General features: G+C 42.8%; 1 protein-coding gene across 1 annotated transcript; it reads left to right on the plus strand.

Moving 5' to 3' along the window:
- Positions 1–272: 272 nt before the first annotated feature.
- Positions 273–24100, plus strand: LOC139364828 (rho GTPase-activating protein 27-like). The gene is made up of 18 exons (XM_071101961.1): positions 273–1336; positions 16680–17267; positions 17656–17865; positions 17974–18057; positions 18256–18378; positions 18904–18990; positions 19328–19390; positions 20734–20801; positions 20888–20975; positions 21141–21242; positions 21364–21462; positions 21552–21636; positions 21791–21919; positions 22035–22133; positions 22224–22301; positions 22428–22562; positions 22716–22821; positions 23008–24100. The coding sequence occupies exons 1-18, from the start codon at positions 359–361 to the stop codon at positions 23183–23185; spliced, it is 3300 nt and encodes a 1099-aa protein (XP_070958062.1). The 5' UTR covers positions 273–358; the 3' UTR covers positions 23186–24100.
- The last annotated feature ends 120 nt before the right edge of the window (positions 24101–24220 follow it).

The following is a 24220-nucleotide window of genomic DNA, read 5'->3' on the forward strand; positions in this document are numbered from 1 at the left end:
ACAATGGGCGTGTGGGTCGTGGCCATCGAGAGATCTGCTGTGTTTGCTGAACACATATTTTGTAGTGTTGGTGCTTCAACTGGAATGACCTAATGTACACATTCCCATGTACAGATATACTTATATACTAGCATTTGATAGTGAAAAGATCATGTGTACTGCAATATGTATATGTATATACATTTAAAACAGTAAGGTAATGCAATACCTTTGTAAAGTATGAGTAATGTAGTGACCCAGTTTTTATATATTTTTTGTTCCCTTTTAGGAGGGCTGCAGTGGAGCCTTGACCGTCCTTGGGGAAAGGGAGGGGGTGGGTGGCCACAACGGACACTGCCACGGCCACCACGCTGCCACAATGTCCTCCTTGGTTTGCAACATGGGGCTGGTGCTGGTAGAGTTTGAGTACGAGTACACGGGCCGCGACGGGGGCTTGGTGTCCATCAAGCCCAACGAACGCTACATCCTGCTGGCCAAGACCAACGACCACTGGTGGCACGTGAGGAAGAACGAGCAAGCAAGGCCCTTCTATATACCTGCTAAATACGTCAAGGAGCTCCCCGCAGAGTTCCCATCCCCGCTGGACTTTGCTGACCCACCCAGTCCCGATTTGGTCCCGGTTCCTGGGCCGGTGCCAGTGCCAGTCCAAAAGCACTATGTACCAGACCGGGCAGAAACGAGGGCTGGAGATGAGGTGACTATCCGCCTCCGCTCCCCGAAGAGACACCAGAAGACTGAGCACCGCATGTCCACATTTGGCGTACCCTTAGAATTCCACGACCCGTCTCCCGGGGCATTGAAGCGCGGCGGGCTGAACGACTCGATGCCGGGCCTTCACTCCTACGTTGCCCTTGAGGTTCCATTAACAGTGCCCTCGCCTCAAGCCAACAATAGTGCCAAACACAAGAAGCAATTAAGCCTGAGTTCCGGTGTGCTCTTCGGCTCCTCCCTGTCGGTGGAGGAACCTCTCTCCCTGAACCCCCGAGCCCCCAGCTTCAGCCCAGCTGACCCCCTCCACCGACCCTCCCAGGCCATCCCAGTGGAGAGGCCCCTCATTCCTGATGCCGAGGTCACCGGTGGCGGGATTCCCCATCAGGAACCTCTGAAAGAGCCGGAATGTCCTCTGGAGCTGGAAAAGGGAGAAAAGGAGAAATCTAGTGTGGAGCCTGAGGACGAATCCAAGGAGGACTCTGAAAATATTTATGAATCCATATTGGACCTGAAGCTGGATGAGTCCCCTATAATAGTGGAGAAGGCCCCGACAGTGAGTCCTGCTGCTGTGGCTGAACCTACACCTGTTATCGCTCCCATTTCTCCATCTCCAACACAGACACAGGTAAAAGTATTATCTGTAAAGTAGTTGTAAGTAGTGAACCTGCAGGGCGATTTGCCTATATGATTGCATTGGGGCCACAGCCTTTCCCTCACACTATGTATGCGCCTATGAAGGGATGATTAAAGGTGAGGCCCTACATTACAATGTAATGTAGGGCCTTTATGGGGCCTTTTACAGTTCATAGAGTAATAGTATCCCATGAAGTTTAATATCTGGGAGGCCCTTCCATAGGAAGTGGCTAGTTATTATAGGATACATGTTGGATTAGTCTGGTAAAATGCAGCTGTTTTATGAATACATTGTTTAGAAGAGATCATGTTTTCATATTGTTAGACGCCAACGGTCAAACATGAAAAGGAACAATTTGACCTCCTTTTGTGGCAGTTACTCCGTACCATCTGTCTCAAGGAAGTAAGAATGGGAGGAAGGTTGAGGGAGTTGTCCATTGACCTATACAGCAAGGCAGGCAGATAGACAGACACTCACTGGTGTCTCGCTTTGTGCACAGCAATTACAGAGACCAAGCAAATAGTTGGAATAGCATATCAAGTCAGACAGGTAACACTGTGTGCAGGGTGCAGAAGAACCTGTTCACAGATGGTGGACATTTTCTTTCCTCCATTGCTTAAGATACCACAGGGAGGCACTGTCTGCAACTAAATGTTGAGAAAATCAAGGTTGTTCCTGGCAACATCCACATATTCAGCTTCTACCCCTAAGCCATAAGACTGCTAAATTGTTTGTTAAATAGTTAACCAAATAGCTACCCGGACTGTCCGCATTGACCCTTTTTGCACAAGATGTTGTCTCATCCCATGCGCTTCTACTACTGTTTTTATCAGGCATAATATTCCTAGTTAAATGTACACACAGTACATGACCAAAAGTATGTGGTAACTCATTCCAAAATGATGGGCAATAATATGTGGTTGGTCCCCCTTTTGCTGCCATAACAGCCTCCACTCTTCTGGTAACGCTTTTCACTAGATGATGATGGAATATTGATGCAGGGACTTGTTTCCATTCAGCCACAAGAGCATTAGTGAGGTTGGGCACTGATTAGGCCTGGCTCACCTAATTGTTGTATTGTATTGTTCCAATACATCCCAAAAGTGTTTGATGGGGTTGAGGTCAGGGCTCTGTGTAGGCCAGTCAAGTTCTCCCACACTGATCTCGACACACCATTTCTGTATGGACCTCGTTTTGTGCAAGGGGGAATGTTCATGCTGAAACAGGAACGGGCCTCCCCCAAACTGTTGCCACAAAGTTGGAAGCACTGAATCATCTAGAATGTCATTGTATGCTGTATCGTTAAGTTTTCCCTTCACTGGAGCTAAGGGGCCTAGCCCCAGACCATTATTCCTCTTCCACCAAACTTTACAGTTGGCACTATGCATTGGGGAAGGTAGCGTTTTCCTGGCATCCACCAAACCCAGATTTGTCCTTTAGACTGCCAGATGGTGAAACATGATTCATCACTCCAGAGAACGCGTTTCCTCCAGAGTCCAATGGCGGCAACCTTTACACCACTCCAGCCGATGGTTGGCATTGCGCATGTTGATCTTAGGCTTCTTGGCCATGGACACCCATTTCATGAAGCTCCCGACAGCTCGGTACTGGCACCTGGTGTATATAGGCAAGTTATTGTTACTCATTATGTATTTATTATTACTTTTCTTATTAAGTGTTTTACTTTTCTATTATTTCTCTATTTTCTTTCTCTCTGCGTTGTTGGGAAGGGCCCGTAAGTAAGCATTTCACTGTTAGTCTAAACCTGTTGTTCACGAAGCAATGAAATATTCAAGTTAAAACTATACCATATTTATTTTCTGGTAACTTGACTTTTTCACTGAAAGTTGCAGTCAACTGATTCTTTGAACAAGTTCAACTTCTCAGGAGACTATATCTATAGTTCAGTCTTGAATCTGTGACTCCTCAATTACCAATAGTGGTGAAGGAAGTGTGTTCAAAAGAAAAAGAGCAGGAATACAATGGTGATCAGCATGACCACTGCTAACCAGTGACATCACACACAATAGTCTGGAGAAACACATGAGGTTCTATATGCTAGCGTTAGTCATGAGGTTGTGGACAGTTTAATGCTTTGGCGTGGACCGTTTAATGCTTTGGCCACAGAGATAATGAAATAGGGAGGCCAGAGGAAAAAATGGAAGACAAAGGAAAAGAGGGTCAGTTACAGGGCGGCACTGCTGAGGTGACGTCAACGGAGAATATGCTTTTTTGAGCCATGGCGGCAGGAAGTGGTGAGTTTAACTTCAGGGGAAGAGGGGAATCAATCCAGGATGCTTTTCAACTTTTCAAACATATGAAAATGTAAAAGTTCTCTGGTTATACCACTCACATTCACAGTGATTTAAAGAGCTGTAAAAAGTGCATGAACATGTTTTAGGTCAGATAATAGGAAAATTGTAGGAGAGACGAGAGGGATTAGGGAGGATCTAGATCAGGGTTGTTCAGTGGGCGATTCCACGCCAGCGGGTGTAATCTTGCAAAGAGATCGTTTTGGCAGATCTCGTATAGAAACTTCAGAGGAAGGATGTTTGACATGCTTTTACATTTGTATAACAAACATTTTGTTTTGAAAAAATCATGATGAAAGTGGCCATTTTAGGCCCTTTTTAGACCAATAAATGCCTCCTGTAAGACCCTATGATCTGTGAACTGCACATGATACAGACAACATCTTGGTGCCATTATCCTCCTTTATAGTGTGCTCTAACATATGGAGTATGTCTTGATTCTGAAATAAAAAATGTGCACATTAATTTATTCAACATTAAAAATATTAATATCTCAAAACTACCCTTTTTGATTTAGTCAATTTAAGGACATATATTCTACAAGTACATCAAGTACATCATCAGAGCCACTCTGGAAATTGGACGTGTTTAAAGAGTATATTGTTCCAATTTTTAAAAATAAAAATTAGCTAAATAAAAAGGGTATTTTGGAGATAATCATATTAATATTTTTCATGTTGAATATATGCTTGTGAAAATAGTACTTCAGAATCTAGACATACTCTAGACTCACATACTTCTGACGTACTCAGGCATTTATGTCAGAAGTTCGTGATCTGATGACACTGAGAATGCGATAGATAGAGCCAGGGTAAGTTCAAAGTTCATGCTGTACTAATGTAGTTTAAATATAGTAAAAAGTAGTTTAATGTTTGACTTTCGAGTCATTATTGCCTGCCTGTTTTAAATTCTCACCAGTGTTAAGTTAACCATTGAATGTGTGTAACGCTCTTTGTCCTGCCTACTATCTGTGTAAAGTAATTCACATGTAACCATCCTATGTATTCAATATCTTATCTTTTTATTGACTACTCAACTTTTGACACTTCTTGTTAGAAAACTTGTTGTCACTTAATACATTTTGATCAGAACTGAGACAAGTCACCACATGCCTATAGACTGCTGGGGAATATCTGAACCGGCACAAAGATTAGTAACCTTGGTTTACATTTTAGTCAACATAGTACTACTTTTAGACTGCAGTGGAGGCTGCTGAGGGGAGGACGGCTCCTAATAATGTCTGGAATGGAGTTCATGGAATGGTATTAAACACATGAAAACCATGTGTTTGATACCATTCTATTCACTCCATTCTGGCCATTATTATGAGCCGTCGTCCCCTCAGCAGCCTCCACTATTTTAGAGGTATTTGCTTCATTCTCACCTGCACAGTTTGATTTCTGTTATATTTAAGCAGGTACACAAAAGCCCGAGTTCCAGTAAGAAACAAACTGAAGTGTATTTAAAACATGGCCGCTCACTAAAAAGGACTCCATGCATGTTTGCACAATAACAATCGATTGGATTTCAGCCACATTCTGTGTCTGTTCACCTCTTTGCGTTTGACACAAAAGAAACATTGTGTGATTCCTAGGTTTCGGCTTTTGATTCTGTGGCCTTTTGTCAGGTGACTTGGTCTACTTACAGCACAGAAAAACAATAATGTTTGTTATATGGAAGCCGAACTGTAGGTGACATTAAACTATCATTTATCATGGCTGAGAAGCATGGAATCATTCAATTACATTTGGAGTTGTGGACATTATATTTAGAAGGTGACAGCCAATGAGTTGGTCAACTTCTGTAAGCAGCTACATAAGGAAGAATCCATTCATCATTTATAACGACTGTATCCAAATAATTCAAGGTATGCACCCCTTAACCTGATAACGCACTATTGTAAACCACCCAAGCTGTATGAGTTAAAAACTTTACGCTATATATCCATTTTCAGACATGTTGGTAAATTAGCTTTTATTGTTTGAAGAAATTATGAAAGAGATTGGTGTGTTTTTTCACTATCTAATCATGGCATGGGGTTGTTCAATGACAGACATGTATTTGTTTCAAATCTATCGTTTGATGGTTTCATTTCAGAGAGACAAATAATCATATTTTTTTGCTAAATATCATATATCCGCCTCACTCCCAGATAAATTAGTACTGCTAGGTTTTACACATTTAAATATAACAAATAACTACATTTTGTATAAAGAAATTTACAAATGATACATTTGTGACATCAATATATACAAACATTGTTTAGTCATTGCTTATCCAGAGCGACTTGCAGTAAGTGCATTCATTTTAAGATTGCTAGGTGAGACAACCACATATCACAGTCAAATAAACAGGATACGAACATCCCATTCCGGCTAAAGAATGGATATACTGTATAACGTTTAGCAAAAAAACACATTTTCATACACATCTAAAATCTATTAATAGAAAATCTGAGAACAGTAATATTTTACAAACACATGAAGGTACCCATAAGCAACCACTTCTGATGAAAAAACCCAAATGTGAAATATTGGTGGATATAGCATTTTGGAAATATACTCTTCAAGTGTAGACAGTCATGAGAGGGTGAACTTTTTGTCTTGCCTTAATAGCTAAGTAATTCTAAATGTAGCCTGTGTCTGACTGCAACATCGTGAGAATAAATAACTGCTAGATGCTTTGTGGTAGAGGTATAATCAGCAACATACATATTTGACAGGATGTAACATGCAGTATGACTCAATGAGCTTTCGATCATCTGAGCATGTCTCACTCACAGTACTATAACATTTTCTATAGCTCTTAAGCAATAAATGCACTCTTCTCTGTTTCTGATACATATCAAATCACCTTTCCATGCTTACTTACAAGCCCTTTATTTAATATTTTTAAAGTAAGTAAAGAAAGTAAAGTAAGTAAAGTAAAGTAAGTAAAGAAATATTTGTTAAAACTAAACAAATAAGGCCTCCCGGGTGGCACAGTGGTCTAGGGCACAATTGGCCTAGCGTCGTCCGGGTTAGGGAGGGTTTGGCCAGTAGGGATATCCTTGTCTCATCGCGCACCAGAGACTCCTGTGGCGGGCCGGGCGCAGTGCACGCTAACCAGGTTGCCAGGTGCACTGTGTTTCCTCTGACACATTGGTGCGGCTGGCTTCCGGGTTGAATGCGCGCTGTGTTAAAGAAGCAGCGCTGCTTGCATGGCTTTCGACCTTCGTCTCACCCGAGCCCGTACGGGAGATGTAGCGATGAGACAAGATAGTAACAATTGGATACCACGAAATTGGGGAGAAAAATTCAACAAAATCCCCCCCAAAAAACAACAAATAAAAGTAACACAATACAATAACAATAGCGAGGCTATATACAGGGAGTACCAGTACCGAGTCAATGTGCGGGGGTACAGGTTAGTCGAGCTAATTGAGGTAATATGTACATGTAGGTAGGGGTAAAGTGACCATGCATAGATAATAAACAACTAGTAGCAGCAGCATGAAAAGGGGTCAATGCAAATACTCCAGGTGGCCATTTGATTAACTGTCTAGCCTGTTAAGGAGGCTGCGAATTCGGGCAGTTTTTGTTAAAACTCGCGCAAAATTTCAACGTCCTGCTACTCATGTCAGGAATATAGTATATGCATATGATTAGTATGTGTGGATAGAAAACACTCTGAAGTTTCTAAAACTGGTTAAATCACGTCTGTGACTATAACAGAACGTGTTTAGCAGGCGAAATCCCAAGGAAAACTTTTCACACAAAAAATCACTCCGCCAGTCTCTGTATTGTTTATGGCAAGCGAAAATAGATGGGTCCCTGTTTACAATGCCTACAGCTTCCACACGATGTCGCCAGTACTGGCATTTACATTGAAGTTAATCCTTGGTCAGATGACCAATAGGCACTTCCTGTTATCGACCATACAAGCGGATGTTTGGAGAGAGACAAAATGGAGCATCATTTGCAAACGTGCTGCTATTGAATACAGATCGCCCCGTGATCAATTTGATCGATTATTAACGTTTACTAATACCTAAAGTTGGATTAAAATAGTAGTTTGAAGTGTTTTGTCAAAGTTTATAGGTAACTTTTTTAATTTTGAAAAATGACGTAGCGTTTTGGAGTGGTGCTTTTCCATGGATCAGACGGGCTTCATAAATGGACATTTTGGGTATACATGGACCGATTTTAATCGAAAAAAAGACCCAATTGTGATGTTTATGGGACATATAGGAGTGCCAACAAAGAAGCTCGTCAAAGGTAATGAATGGTTTATATTTTATTTCTGCGTTTTGTGTAGCGCCGGCTACGCAAATTATTCTGTTTACGTCCCCTTTGGGTATTTTGGGGTTTGCATGCTATCAGATAATAGCTTCTCATGCTTTCGCCGAAAAGCATTTAAAAAATATGACATGTTGGCTAGATTCACAACGAGTGTAGCTTTAATTGAGTACCCTGCATGTGTGTTTTAATGAAAGTTTGAGTTTTATCGAGTACTATTAGTTGTCACTCTGAATTTCCGCTGATGTTGATCCCTGTACAGGGACAGCAGCCGTAAAAGGCTAGCAGTCGTATGGCTTGGGGTAGAAGCTGTTAAGGAGCCTTTTGGACCTAGATTTGGCACTCCGGTACCGCTTGTCGTGTGATAGCAGAGAGAACAGTCTATGACTTGGGTGGCTGGAGTCTTTGAACATTTTTAGGGCCTTCCTCTGATATCACGCCTTCCTCTGATATCGCCTGGTATAGAGATCCTGGATGGCAGGAACATTGGCCCCAGTGATGTACTGAGCCTTACACACTACCCTCTGTAGCGTCTTGCGGTCGGATGCCGAGCAGTTGCCACACCAAGCAGTGATGTAACCAGTTAGGATGCTCTCAAGGGTGCACCTGTAGAATGTTTTGAGGATCTGAGGACCCATGCCAAATCTTTTCAGTCTCCTGAGGGGGAATAGGCATTGTTGTGCGCTTTTCACAACTGTCTTGGTGTGTTTGGACCATGATAGTTTGTTGGTGATGTGGACACCCAGGAACTTGAAGCACTCAACCCGCTCCACTACAACTCTGTTAATGTGAATGGGCCCCCCTTTTCCTGTAGTCCACGATCAGCTCATTTGTCTTTCTCATGTTGAGGTAGAGGTTGTTGTTCTAGCACCGCACTGCCAGGTCTGTGATCCCTTCCCTATAGGCTGTCTCATCATTGTCGGTGATCGGGCCTACCACCATTGCGTCATTGACAAACTTAATGGTGGTGTTGGAGTTGTGCGTGTCCACAAAGCCGTGGGTGAACAGGGAGTAAAGGAGTGGACTAAGCATGCATCCCTGAGGGGCCCCTGTGTTGAGGATCAACGTGGCAGATGTGTTGTTGCCTACCCTTACCACCGGGGGGCAGTCCGTCAGGAAGTCCCAGATCCAGTTGCAGAGGGAGGTGTATAGTCTGAGGGTACTTAGCTTAGTGATGAGCTTTGAGGGCACTATGGAGATGAATGCTGAACAGCATTCTCATGTAGATGTTTATTTTGTCCAGGTGGGAAAGGGCAATGTGGAGTGCAATAGAGATTGCGTAATTTGTGGATCTGTTGGGGCAGTGTGCGAATTGTGCTGGGTCTAGGGTTTCTGGGATGATGGAGTTGATATGAGCCATGACCAGCCTTTCAAAGCACTTCATGGCTACATACGTGAGTGCTACGGGGGCGGTAGTCATTTAGACAGGTTACCTTGGCATTCTTGGGCACAGGGACTATGGTGGTCTGCTTGAAACATGTAGGTTTTACAGACTCGGTCAGGGAGAGGTTGAAAATGTCAGTGAAGACACTTGCCATTTGGTCAGCGCATACGTTGAGTATGCATCCTGGTAATCCATCTGGCCCTGCAGCCTTATGAATATTGACCTGTTTAAAGGTCTTACTCACATCGGCTAAGGAGAGTGTGATCACACAGTCATCCGGAACATCTGGTGCTCTAATGCATGGTTCAGGTTTGCTTGCCTCAGTGTGAGCATAGAAGGCATTAAGCTCGTCTAGTAGGCTTGCATCACTGGGCATCTAGCGGTTGGGTAGCCCTTTGTAATCCGTAATAGTTTGCAAGCCCTGCCACATACGACAAGCGTCAGAGCCGGTGTAGTAGGATTCAATCTTAGTCCTGTATTGACGGTTCGTCGGAGGCAGTGATGGAAAAGGACTCAATTGTTATATTTGAGTAAAAGTAAAGATACCTTAATAGAAAATGACTCAAGTTAAAGTCACCCAGTAAAATACTACTTGAGTAAAAGTCTAAAAGTATTTTAAATATACTTAAGTATCAAAAGTAAATGTAGTTGCAAAAATATACTTAAGTATCAAAATTAAAAGTAAAAGTATAAATCATTTCAAATTGCTTATGTTAAGCAAATGTATTTATGGATAGCCAGGGGCACACACCAACACTCTGACATCATTTTCAAACAAAAGGTGTGTTTAGTGAGTCTGCTAGCTCAGAGGTAGTAAGGAAGACCAGTGATGTTCTCTTGATAAATGCGTTAATTTGACTATTGTCCTGCCCTGCTAATCATTCAAAATGTAAAAAGTACTTTTTGGTGCGAGGGAAATGTATGGTGTAAAAAGTACATTATTTTCTTTAGGAATGTAGTGAAGTAAAATTAAAGTAGTTAAAAATATAAATATATAAATAGTAAAGTATAGTACAAGTACCCCAAAAAGTAACTTAAGTAGTACTTTTTTATTTTTACTTAAATACTTTACACCACTGGTCGGAGGGCATAACGGGTTTCAAATAAATGTCCAGATTAGTGTCTCGCTCCTTGAAAGTGGCAGCTCTAGCCTTTAGCTCAGTGTGGATGTAGCCTATAATCCATGGCTTCTGGTTGGGATATGTACTACGTACGGCCACTGTGAGGATAATGTCGTTGATGCACTTATTGATGAAGCTTGTGAATGATGTTGTATATTCCTCAATGCCATCGGATGAATCCCGGAACATATTCCAGTCTGTGCTAGCAAATCAGTTCTGTAGTTCAGAATCCGCGTCATCTGACCACTTCCGTACTGAGCGAGTCACTGGTACTTCCTGCTTGAGTTTTGCTTGTAAGCAGGAATCAGGAGAATAGAATTATGGTCAGATTGACAAAATGGAGGGCGAGGGAGAGTTTTGTACACGTCTCTGTGTGTGGAGTAAAGTTGCACATGTGACAAGCTGGTAGAAAGTAGGTACACCCACCCAGCCATAGTACCCAGTTAGCAGCACCCCTGGGCCGCTGTGCTGTGTGTTTACAAACAAAGGAGGAGCCCTTTCCTGTACTGTAGGGCTGCAAGCCTCACCCCAAACAACTGGAAACAAACACACGTTTCCATACTCCACTCCAATAGGCTAGCCCCCCACGCCACGCCAGTCTGCACACAAACACTGACACACACACACACACTCTCAAGTTTTTGAGCAGAACTGTTTGCAGATCTTCTGAATCCTGAAATGCTCTCCTGGCATAATTATTTAATTAGCTAAATGTAAACAGGCGTTTTGAGTAAAGATACTCCCTTGAGTGTTTCTCAATTACACGCATGCGTGCTTTTCTAAAATGTTCCTATTTAGTTATGCAAGGTATCAGTGTTGTGTTGGCTGCATTCTGTGCATTATGTGCACTCGCGATCTATGCAGGCAAGAGAGGGTTAAACTGAGGAACATTGCAACCACTCCCAAGACTTGCTGCTGCTAGGCAGTGGCTTTACTTGTACTGTAGCGTACCTGACATGGCATGGAGTGTGTGAGTGTACAGTGTGGAATAGTGAGGTGAATACTGTACTTTAAAACTGGATAAAGGGACAACTGAAGTCTATATCTTCTAAATGATATCTTTGAAGGATAGTCTGCTCTACATTGAGCCTGAGATTAACCAAACAAACTTTAAACAGGTAATTTGCCCTTTTTATGGTTGTGATGGCTCCATTTGTTGTTTAGATTTGGATTGAGGTTATTGTCTGATTAAATAGGATGTTATGCGCATTAATAGCTACTAACTGTAACAGTTTTAGTACATGTATTATACATGTGGTGTAAATTACAGTGATTCAGAGTAAGCATTAATTTCTATCAAATTGCATTTTGGTCACTGGCAATAGCCTGGTATTATTTGAGCACACATTCCATTTTTGAAAACATGACCTTCCTCCAGTTGACTTATCTTGTCAATATACTGTACATTTGTATATGAAAATGACATAGACCACAGTGTCTGTCAATGACCTCTGACATACACCGTGTTTGACCCTCAGATACAAAATAGCTCAGGTATAGATTGTGATTATGCATTAGCCCAGACCATGATGTTCTTGTTCTGTAGGGGGGTATTTCTGTCATGCTCTATAGGCTACTTACTATTACTCTAAATATCTACAGGCTGAATATGGGTCCTAACCTTGATAGTGTCAGCTGTTTTTTCTTCAATTTATTAATATGAGGAATTGATGAGTCAGTCCACTGTTGATTGAATGGAAAGGGACATCAACCAGTAAACCATGTGGCACTCACTGCCATGCAGCATTCAGTCACCTCATCTAATATCTAGGGTCAATACTGAGTGAGCGTTCGAAGAGTTAAGATGAAGACAGTATAAAGCGAGACTGAGATTATGCTCTTATATAGTTCCAATCTGTCCATATACACTGAGTGTACAGAACATTAGGAACACCTTCCTAATATTTAGTTGCATCCCCTTTTGCCCTCAGAATAGCCTCAACTCATCGGGGCACAGACTACAAGGTGTCGAAAGCGTTCCACAGGGATCATGGCCCAATGTTTCTTTTTTTTTACCTTTATTTAGCTAGGCAAGTCAGTTAAGAACAAATTCTTATTTACAATGATGGCCTACCGAGGAACAGTGGGTTAACTGCCTTGTTCAGGGGCAGAACGACAGATTTGTTGACTCCAATGTGTCCCACAGTTGTGTCAAGTTGGCTGGATGTCCTTTGGGTAGTGGACCATTCTTGATAAACATGGGAAAATGTTGTGCGTGAAAAACCCAGCAGCGGTGCAATTATTGACACACTCAAACCGGTTCTCCTGGCACCTACTACCATAAAACCCTTTCAAAGGCACTTTAATATTTTGTCTGGCCATTCACCCTCTGAATGGCACACATATACAATCCATGTCTCAATTGTCTCAAGGCTTAAACATCATTCTTTAACCTATCTCCTCCCCTTCATCTACACTGATTGAAGTGGATTTAACAAGTGACGTCAATAATGGATCCTAGCTTTCATCTGGATTCACCTGGTCAGTCTGTGTCATGGAAAGAGCAGGTGTTCCTAATATATTGTACACTCAGTGTATCTCTATTCCACTACAGTGGTTTTACAATAGTACATTTTAAACCATCAAGTGTCAATCAGTTGTAGTTCATTTTAAACTGTAAAGTGTCAATCAGTTGTAATTTCTCGAATATTCTGGCACATTCTACGCAATTACATTATCATAAATGACACATTGGGTACAGTATGTACATCTCAAATTGTCTTTGACTTCCTTGTTCCTGTTTATGCAGTGTCAAAAGGCTTGATGTAATTGTAAGTGTGATAATATTATGATGACGGGCATGACAAGGTTTTCCCCAGCCAGGGAGAAGGGGTCAAACTACAAGGGAGGAAGGCCATCTTGGTTTCCATTGCTAGTAGATATCAATCATTGACAACGAGTCACAAGCAGAAAGTTAATACTTGACCATAACCTGCTTGGATACACGCAGCCAGGAACATAATCTGATGTAAAGGTGTGATATCTCTTCTCCTTCTGTGACAGCAGGCCTATCCTAGAGAGATTACAAAAAGTCACACTACTGCCATTATCCACTTTGACTCCAAACAAATGGTTGGCATGACAGGTATTGCTGACTGGCAGAAAATGTTCACGTTGCTGTGTGTGAACCAGTCATTCTGTTAGCCTTTCCATTTAGTTTGGTTTGAGGAGGCTGGTATGCTATTTAGCTTGGAGGCTTTAGCTCATAAGAAACAATGTGCTTCCTTCCGGTTGATTGAAAGAATCATCACCACAATCACTTTTATTACCATTACGCATCTGTTATTAATATCATTTTAGTTTCTTCTGCTACACGCACCTGCACTTGTAGCTTATTGTTGTGTTGCTACTTTAAAGGAAGAGGGGAAGGCTAAGCTTCATTAATATCGACTTTAGAAAAACTGGGGCTTTCCACAGCCAGGTCACTGCCACACTCCAAAGACAACTCTCCCACTGCAAAGAAGAACTTATCAGGTGGTGTTAATCGAAACCTGAAAGTGAGTGAGTGTTTGTTTTTAGTTTTGCTTGCATATTTACTGCTGCCCATGCTCTGCGTTGCCCAAGGCGTGTTTATTAGTTTGTAGCGTTTATTACTCTGTCTAATGAAGCAGGACTGTATAGTGATTCTAGGATTGTGAGTATCAACCTCTCTCCTGCAGCTTTGTAACCCAGGTGGTTGCTAGGGTGTGTCTGTCGCAGGTACCATTTGAATAACAAAACAATTATGTTGGTACAAGAGTCTGGAGTTCTTTTTATAATGTTGTCATCTGTTGCGTCATGCACACACATACCCACCTTCCTAATATTGATTTGCACCCCCCTTTGCCCAGAACAGACTAAACTTATTGGGAAATGGACGACAAGGTGTTGAAAGCGTTTCACTGGGATGTTGGCACATGTTGACTCCAATGTTTCCCACAGTTGTGTCAAGATGGCTCGATGTCCTTTGGGTGGTGGACCATTCTTGATACATGGGAAACTGTTGGCCATGAAAAACCCAGCAGCGTTGCAGGTCTTGCGACACTCACACCAGGCACCTACTACCATACCCCATACTTAAAAATGTTGTCTTGCCCATTCACCCTCTGAATGGCACACATATACAATCCATTTTTCAATTATCTCAGGGCTTAAAAATCCTTCTTTAACCTGTCTCCTCCCCTTCAGCTACACTGATTGAAGTGGATTTAACAGGTGACATCAATAAGAGAGCATAGCTTTCAACTGGATTCACCTGGTCAGTCTATGTCATGGAAATAGCAGGATTTCCTAATGTTTTGTACAATCAATGCCAGCTGTTCATAAGACATGAACAGTGGGCAGACTCGCTTATCACAGGTTAACCTTTAGGTACCACCAAACCAGGGAACCACAGCTTCTGACAAACACCTCAGGTCTCAGAGAAGGTGACGTCACAGCACAAAGAAACACTATCCATGCTATCTGCTACAGCATCATTCCAGCACAGAACTAATACTCTCATTGTGCACATGTGTATTTTAGATGTTAGAGTACCTTCAGGCATAGAGGTGTGTGTGTATCAATGTGTCCCAACTGGGATGTGTGTTTATGTTCAAAACGTCCATTAGCCCATCTTGAGAGGAAATGACAGTTGGACAGTTGACTCCCTCCCTCCACCCAGCCATGTATCTTTGTGTTTTTCTTGAAAATATTTAGGTCTGTACAGTCCGTCTGTGTGTTCAGGCCAGTGTACGTGTGTGGTACACAGAAGAGTCTTGACGACACGAAAGAAACCTTACCTCTGAGCCAGGCTTTTCTTTTATAGCTATTTTTTCATGACGAATGTCTGTTTTACAAGGTGCGAATTGGGAAACACGAAGACAGTTATTCCCTGGTCTCTGGCTTTTTCAGTGTTTCTTAAAAACGTATTCAAAGCTAAAAAAATTTAAAAAAGCCCCTCTTCAAGCCAGGTAGTAATCAAAAGAAGGAACTGGTACATGGTCTGAAAAACGGTGGTATGTCCTTGCCAATACTTCTGCTTTTGGATCTACTAGTTAGAATGTTATATCCCCTGATGGGATGCAACATATTTGATCATTACATTATTCGAAGAGGTGCCTTTTTCAGGGAATATGACCGACATGATCTTTAAGGCTTGCCGTAGCTTCAGGCACAGGCTTGTGACTTTTCTGGGTGTCTGTTTTCCTTCATGACCACTAATCTAAGACTTCATGGTCATTTCACTCAGCCTGTCCTAATTTTTGTGTCTGTGCCAATTGAATTTAATTGTATTCCTGCAGTACTTAGCCTACATGTGAGGGCGGCAGGTACAGTAGACCTAGAGGTTAAGAGCGTTGGGCCAGTAACCGAAAGGTCGACTAGGTGAAAAAATCTGTCTGCACTTAACCTTAATTGCTCCTGTAAGTCGCTCTGGATAAGAGTGTCTGCTAAATTACTCAAATGTATATGTGGCCTATAGTACTGTATTTAGCTGTGACATCATCTGCGTTGTCATTCAAACTTCCCCAGTCTTTATAACTTTTTATCATGTCTGGCTCATGTTGAAATGTGCTTGTGTTTGTCAATGAAGTGACGGTCTGCCACACAGCTCCCTGTGGTCTACCCCACTCCACGTGGTGGAAATCTCCTCTGTCTGAGATGTGATGTTTTGCTCTTCACTTCCACACCCCTGAGATGTATGTAGGGTTCGGGAAAGACATTAACAGGACAGATCACTTTTTTTGGATGCAGATATTACTGACGTATGGCCATTTCCTCTAAAACTGAAAAAAGGTTTACAATTGAATGTTGATGTTGTCTGTGCTCTTTTAAGAAGAAGAAAAACACACTAAAAAGTGAGATCCACATGTAGCTCTTTAAATGCCTGCACTTTGTAAGAATGGGCATATTGTGAGGAGTTGGGTAACTCAGCCTATTTGAACAAAGGGGTTGGGAGAACGATATTTGATCCCAAGTCAGTGCTTTGTTACTTTATGGGAGTAAAGGGAGGTGCAGGTAGAGAGAACTTTTTTCCCCTCTGTCTTTTGTGTTGTGGAGATTCTCACGGATTGTTCTCATAGGGGCTGATGGGGCCATTGGCTTCACTGCAAATAAGGTGAGTTTAGGTAGTACTACGCAGGCAGTCAGTACTCTGTTCATATAGAGCACAAGAGATTATTGACTAGTGGCTCGCTGGCCATTTAGGACTGGGGGTGAAACGTTTATTCCTTATGTTATTCCTGATGACTGACCTGACTTTTCTTTCATCTCTGTCTCCAGGTGGAAAATGCCAGCCCCAACACTGCTGTTTACGCCAACGTCACCGAGCTGAAGAAAAACATCCCACAATCCCCGCCGTTAGTAGCTCTGAGTCCTGACTTGCCCCTTACCCAGGAGGGATGGCAGGTGCACACTGACAAGGACAGTGGGAAAGAGTTCTATTACCGCCCAGTCACGGGCCAAACCACTTGGGCCGACCCCCGCAGCACCCTCCCCTCCACAGACATGGAGCTGCCCAAGGAGGCGTTGTCTGTCCCGGCCCTGTCCCCGGCCCTGTCCCCGGGCCTGTCCCCGGCCCTGTCCCCGGCCCTGTCCCCGGGCCTGTCCATGGCCCTGTCCCCGGGCCTGTCCCCGGGCCTGGCCCCGGCCCTGTCCCCGGCCCTGTCCCCGGCCCTGTCCCCGGGCCTGTCCCCAGCCTCATCCCAGGGTTCCAACTGGGAACAGGTGTTGGATGAGACCACCGGTCGAAACTACTTCTATAACCCCACCTCTGGGGCCACGTCCTGGGGAGCTCCGGAGCCCATCGCCCCCTCCTCTCCTGTTACTGAGCCTCCTGTGCTGAAGCTCCCAAACAGAGGACCGGTAGGGGTTAGCTTCTGCTTTATTTGACTAATATAGCCATTGTTTCAAGCTCATCAACAGATAAGGCTTCTAAAATACAGAACCATGGAAAGTGTTGTTGGATTGTTGACTGCTAAAGCAGTCTCTGTCAGACACCAGTGCATTAACATCTACTTCATGGTCCTGAGGGAGTCTTGTTTCTTTAGTTCATTAGCTAGTTATGTCTTAAGCCTGCTATGGCATACACATGTTTTTTGCTGTTTATTCTCAAAGTGTTACTAGCCAAGTTACTAAGAACGTTTGCCATTTGAGCAGAATCGCTAGCATGTTATGAACCATGTCATAAACTTTTTATAAATTGGCCACTCAGTTTGAGTTCCATCTTAAAAGTATTTGCGAATCTTCTGTTCCTCAGCCCCCTCTCCCAAAGGAAGACTACCTGACAGAAGACCACGAGGCTCCAGACACTTCCTCCTCGGTGTTCCCCAAAGACCTCCTACCAATTCCGCAGGCTAAACAGGCCGTCATACCCCGGGCCATTCTAGACAGTGTCCCGGCAGGCTGGAAGCGCTCCATGGAGGCAGATGGGAAGACCGTATTCACCAGCGAACGCACACAGGAGCAGGTAAGTGTATTGAATGGAGGTCTAGTGCTTTGAAAGGGTAGCGGTTTGAGAAACCATGCAGTGTGTGTCATACACTGTTTTGTCTTGTGTGTGTGTATATCCTGGCAGTGGCTCAAGTCTGGGGATCAAGAAGGAAAGACGTACTACTACCTGAGAGACGGCTCCAGATCCCAGTGGAACCTTCCAGCAGAGGTGAAGAGAAGCAATATTGTAATTTCAAGGAATTGTTGAGTGTATTTTTACCAGGTCTCAAAGAACTTGACATTGTATGGGGTGACACTGTACTGCACATAGGTGAAACAAATATGCCCCTACCTCAGATAACCAGTTGCTGGGATTGATTAAATAGGCCAGGGCCTTTACACTGTTTGTTTCTGTTAACCCTCTCAGCTCCCGGTTGCATCCAGTCTGCCCAAGGTGAGGAATGGAGTGGACCAGGACAGTCTGCCGGTTCTGAAGAACTGGAGACACACCATGGGCCCAGCTCAGTTTGGCCCCTCCCAAGAAGACAACGTGAGTAGCTGGGGAGCCTAGAGCATGGACAGGGACTTCGAGGGAGGTTTCACACCGTTGGTATAGAAACAGATGTTTATCGACCATTAGAATCTCCTTTTGGCATCTAGACTGAATTTGGCACTACGGTATTGGAACATAGAAACTGCAGAATTTGCTGTTCTGGTAGTCCCAAGCAAACAAGCCATTAGGACTAGTCCCTGACATGAGACACCTGGCCCTCACAGCTTTATGCACAATGCCCTTGTGGAATGATGTCGTTGTGTATGTGTCATTGTTGACCCCCTCAACAGGAGATGGAAACACCTGTCCTAGTTGATTTCCTCTCTGGAGGTCACTTACAAACCTAAATGGGAGAAACTACAACAAGAATGGAGGGGGCTGGGGAGAAAGCGGATAGAATTATGACTCATAAAATTTGACAGGATTTCTGCTGAAGAAGGAAGCTCTGTTTGAACAATAAGTCCCTATCGACTACTGTTGACTAACCAACCTGAACCCAATTCCCTCCCTTGCGTTTGGCAGAGGTTCTTTCCAACACATAGGAGAAACGTTTCGGACGTCACCAGTGAAGCATCCAGCTCAGGCAACTCCCCTGAGACGCCACACCATGTAAGTACAGTAAGAACGTACGACACGATAAGGTTTTGAATCCATAGGGATCTTTGTCAGGTCATTTTCTACTGACCCTCAATAATAAATTATATGTGTTAGACAAGTACACACAATAATTGAATTGGAAATTGCATTATTTTTTAACAATGATTTTATCGTTAATTTTATTAATTTAATTCATTATTTTCCTGAAATGGAATTGACCCCAACCCTTCTACTAACTCAATAAAATGTACTCTGCTGTACAGACAGCACACAAGGACTTCTAAATGACAAAGAAGCTGAAGACCCATTATTCTATTCATTGAAGACTTGTATTGTTTTCTCCATAAAGACTGATAGGTTGCGAGCACGGAGTAGACTGTCACATCTGAGCACAGACTCACATCATGAGCACGTAGGTTCTTACGGCCCACGTCAGGACTGATAGGCATTGCATTCTGGTGGTGTGTGGGTGTTCTGATCTAACTAACATACCATAGTATAGAACTGGATAGGAGAACTAACGGCGCTTGGGAAGGGGAGCTAATGGGTTAGATATTGGTTACAGTAGATACTATATACATGTATGCTCTTAAAAGGGCTGATTAAGAGTTTCTTATGTGGTGTTTAAGTGAAACTACTAACTTTGAATGGGTTGTTCTCTCTCTCTCTCTCCGCTTCGTGTGTGGATAAGAAAGCGATCTGGATAACAAGCATCTGCTAAATCAGGGCTTTCCAAAATCGTCCTGCTCTAGCACTACATAGCTGAGTCAAATAACCAACTCTTCATCAAGCTTAGATTATTTGAATCAACACTGTACTAAATGATCGTGTCAGGATAGACCACCATTGACTCTACCCCCTAGTGGGGAGAGGGAGCATTTCTTTTTGTTGGACCTTTGCAAGTGGTGGCTTGTTGGGTAGTACTTTCAGATCTGATTGACATCATATTTTATTACATTGCCTTTCAAAGCATTGTGCTGAATGTACTTATGACGCTGTCTTATGTAGTAGGCACAGTAATGTTAAAGTGCTGAATGTCAATGCTATAAGCAAAGTCAACCCCAGAGGATCATTTCCCATTTTATGAATCCATGCAAACATGCTCACGCCCAAGCATGTATAACTGTGCACTCATGCACACAGATGCACACACACATATACTAAGCTTGACCACACCCATGTTGACACCTGACTCACATTTCAAAGGTGCAAAGAATCTGCTACTTATACTCTTTGCTCTTTACCTGTGGACTCATAGCCCAAGAATTCAGCATAACCTGGAACACTGCCAACACAAACATTTGTTGCTGCCACCTAGTGGCCTAGTATATGCATTGCAAAGTCACAGCAATACTTTATCCAGGCCTAGAAATATAGCCCACAATTACAATAATCTGCTAACATGAACAGTCCAATGTTCATAACAGCTAGTAGCATATGGGCAATGTCCAGTAGCATATGGCCCAATGTGAGTACTAACTGCTTAACTCATTTACCTAGGTATGTCAGTGAAAACCATGAAAGCCATGTGTTTGATACGATTTCATTCACTCTATTGGGGACATTATAATGAGCCGTCCTCCCCTCAGCAGCCTCCACTGATGTACGTACAGTACAATATGACTAACAACATCTTTAAACCTGATCTGAGGTCTGTGGGTTCCTGGTAATCACCATTAGTAGAGATGTTCATACACTCTCCCTCTGTCATTTGTGTTATTTTGTTAATATTTGTCTCTATTTTGCTCGTTTTAGACACATCTACTGGAGAAGGCAGGTATCCTGAACAAAACCAAGGTTGCCGACAATGGGAAAAGAATTAGGTAATGTCAAGTCAACCGCAGAAATTACAACACATTGTGATTTGCGCAATGGACCAATGATTCCTTATTTTCTGGTTTTCTAATAGGAAAAATTGGAGTCCGTCATGGACAGTGTTGCATGGAGGCATTCTCACGTTTCACAAAGACCCAAAATCTGCACCCTCGGGAAACTCTGTAAGAACATTTTGCTACAGTAACCACCCACAACCACCACTATAGAAAATAAACTCTTTGAATTCGTAAAGAATGATTTGCTTGCTTGTCAGGATTGGGTGTCCTACAACCTATTACGAACCACCAGGTCTGTTGAATGAATGTCATTGGTCCGTGATTCCTCAGAACAAGACCAATCAGATCACCCCAGAGTACACAGTGGAGCTGCGGGGAGCCACTGTGGGCTGGGCCCCCAAGGACAAGTCCAGCAAGAAGAACGTTCTGGAGGTATGGGCTCTGTTTAAGGTTTGTCAGGGTTGAAGTCAGTTCTATTTCATTCAATTCAGGAACTGAATCAAAATGAATTGAATTTAACTCTAGGTATGGCTTTTTCCCTCTCCCGCTCCAGTTGAAAACACGTCATGGGTGTGAGTACCTGGTCCAGTATGACACAGAAAGCATCATTTGTGACTGGCACAGGATCATACTGGACACTGTCAGACAGCTGGTGAGTATCCAGGAGGTGTCTATGTAACAAGTTGTAATTAGAGTAGGCCAAGGGGGCGTCGGTCTTCATTATAACCTCTCCTCTCTCAGGACCAAGATCACTTGTCGGAAGAGGAAGAGGAGGAGCCTATGGAGAAATCTCCACTTGCTTCAGACAGAGACAAGAGGACCAGCTGTAAGTATTAGTGTCCGACAACCTACTATTACGAACCACCAGGTCTTTCAATGCTTTTGAGGTGTAAATAGGTGTAAAATGTCAATATTTGATAACTGGGCATTAGATCAGGTAGTTAACGAAAGCTGCACCCATCATTCATTTCCCTCTCCAGCAGCCACCAAAATTACGCCAGGCATCAGTGCCGAGTCATCAGATCAGGGGCGTGTCCGCACCAAACTACGCAAGTTCCTCCAGAAGAGGCCCACACTGCAGTCAGTGAAGGAGAAGGGCTACATAAGAGGTGAGACTGGGCTTTATAGCATGTTTATATGACACAGCAGAGTAACCTTATTGTACCTTATGATGCATTTCCAAATCATTACCCACTCATAATGTTCTTCATCGTGGTTCTCTAGATAATGTGTTTGGTTGTCATCTGGACACGCTGTGCCATCGAGAGAACAGCACTGTGCCCAGGTTTGTGGAGAAGTGCATCAGGGCAGTGGAGATTAGAGGTAGGTATTACTTCTTTATCCTGATACCGTAATATCAACCTTTACCTTTACCACCTCTAAAGAGGTAACACAATTGTACATTCCCCTTAGGTCTGGACATTGATGGGATCTACAGAGTTAGTGGGAATCTAGCTGTCATTCAGAGACTACGCCACAAAGCAGATCATGGTAAAGGAAGTTTCAAGGACTAGTAATGCATTTGTAGATGGAGCATCTTGCAGTATTATCAACCATATTCTCTGTCCTCATGCTCTCTCTCTCTCTCTCTCTCCCTCCCTCCCTCGCTCCCTCCAGAGGAAAATCTGGACCTAGAGGATGGTCAGTGGGAGGAGATCCATGTGATCACGGGGGCGCTGAAGCTCTTCCTGAGGGAGCTGCCTGAACCTCTCTTCCCTTACAGCTTCTTCGACAAGTTTATCGCTGCCATCAGTAAGTCTAGGCCAGGCCCTAATAAAACATTCTGCATGCATCTCAATAGTCAGACTCAAATGACATGATAGTAATGAACTGACATAGTCAGACCTAAATAGCATGAAAAGGATGTGAATAAATTGACATTTGGGATGACTCTTTCTCTGGTAGAAATACAGGACTATCCTCAGAAGGTGTCATACTTCCGTGACCTGGTGAGGTCCCTTCCCCTGCCCAACCACGATACCATGCACCTCCTTTTCAAACATCTCCTCAAGTGAGTGCTTGTTGTGGTAGAAACTGGATTTTTAAAATATATATATATATATATATATAGAATTCTATTGTTTTGCATAAAACTATAAAGACGATATAAATAACTGATATACTAAACACTTTCCACCCTCCTCATACTTCCTTTCACACCCTCTTCTCCTCATTCCCTCCTCTTCCTCTCTTCCAGAGTGATTGAGTTTGGGGAAAAGAACCGTATGTCAGTCCAGAGTGTGGCCATCGTGTTTGGCCCAACGTTACTCAGGCCCCAGACTGAGTCGGCCAACATCACCGTTTACATGGTCTTCCAGAATCAGATTGTGGAGCTCATCCTCAAAGAGTTTGAGACAGTATTTGCCCCCAGCTGAGACATTTTCTATGGCATCCATGAGTCAAGAGGGATGGAGACAAAGGGGGTTGTCAAGTCCTGGGAGAAGACTGATGGTTACATGGGTTGTTAGATTTGGTAAAGGGAGGTTTTTTTTCTGTCAGTGAACTGGACTTTAACTGTGGTAACTCCAAGTCTTCAACCTTCATCCCAAGTTTCAAAGTCGTGCTGTCCACCCATCCAGTCATCCATCTGTTTTGGTACTTCCACTCACAAGAACATTGACAAAAAAGGAAGTTGAGGGAAAATGGGAAAATGGATGAACACGTTGACATATCAAAAGATTTCCATGGATCCGATGACAATACCTGGCAATAGGCATCATGTTTAGTTTTACGAAGAAAATATATATTACATGTAGGTGTACATGTATTTGGGGGAATATTCTGATGTTGTATCCATGGTTTGGAGTGACATATCTGAGACAGATCGGTCTTTTTAGTGGATGACCTCTTAACTATATGTTAAAGTCTATGAAAAATATTAAATATTGTATACCTTCCCAAATGTTACCTTATCAACTATGAGATATTCCTTATCAAACCAATTAAAATGGTTGTTGTTGCTTTCCTTTTGGCGAGCCATTCAGATTACATACCTCGGCCTTGAGTGTAAAGTTATTTTATTACTTCCTCCTTTAGAAAAAGCCTGTGGATTTATCAAGGAATACCACTTGCGACTATATTGTGGTTCATTATGCATAACGTGGCTGTTTGTTATGGGTAGTATATATGAAAATATATTATGATAGAGCATAACTGTACATTATGGTTGTTTTATAGTATTAATGTTATTACAGAACAAGGATAAGAACAATATATCAAGATATTTTTAACAACTTTTTTTCTCTGTACATAAGAGTTCATTTGACCTTATAAATGAATGTTCTTCTAATAAAATAATGTCATTTCTGTCAATGTTTCTGTCCAAAAAGCTGTGAAGTATTTGTGGTTAATTATATCAGTAATGTTAGTTCATCAAATCAGATCTGTAGCTCCACCCACCGGTCAAGTGG

This window comes from Oncorhynchus clarkii, chromosome 13 (assembly GCF_045791955.1).
Source record: "Oncorhynchus clarkii lewisi isolate Uvic-CL-2024 chromosome 13, UVic_Ocla_1.0, whole genome shotgun sequence".
NCBI classification, from domain to species: Eukaryota; Metazoa; Chordata; class Actinopteri; order Salmoniformes; family Salmonidae; genus Oncorhynchus; species Oncorhynchus clarkii.

Excerpts from the sequence above, each read along its gene's own strand:
- LOC139364828 (XM_071101961.1), top strand. The coding sequence starts at position 359 with ATGTCCTCCTTGGTTTGCAACATGGGGCTGGTGCTGGTAGAGTTTGAG. Across the intron at positions 1,337-16,679 it reads CATCTCCAACACAGACACAG|GTGGAAAATGCCAGCCCCAA; the intron begins GTAAAAGTATTA and ends CTCTGTCTCCAG. Across the intron at positions 20,802-20,887 it reads GACAATGGGAAAAGAATTAG|GAAAAATTGGAGTCCGTCAT; the intron begins GTAATGTCAAGT and ends GTTTTCTAATAG.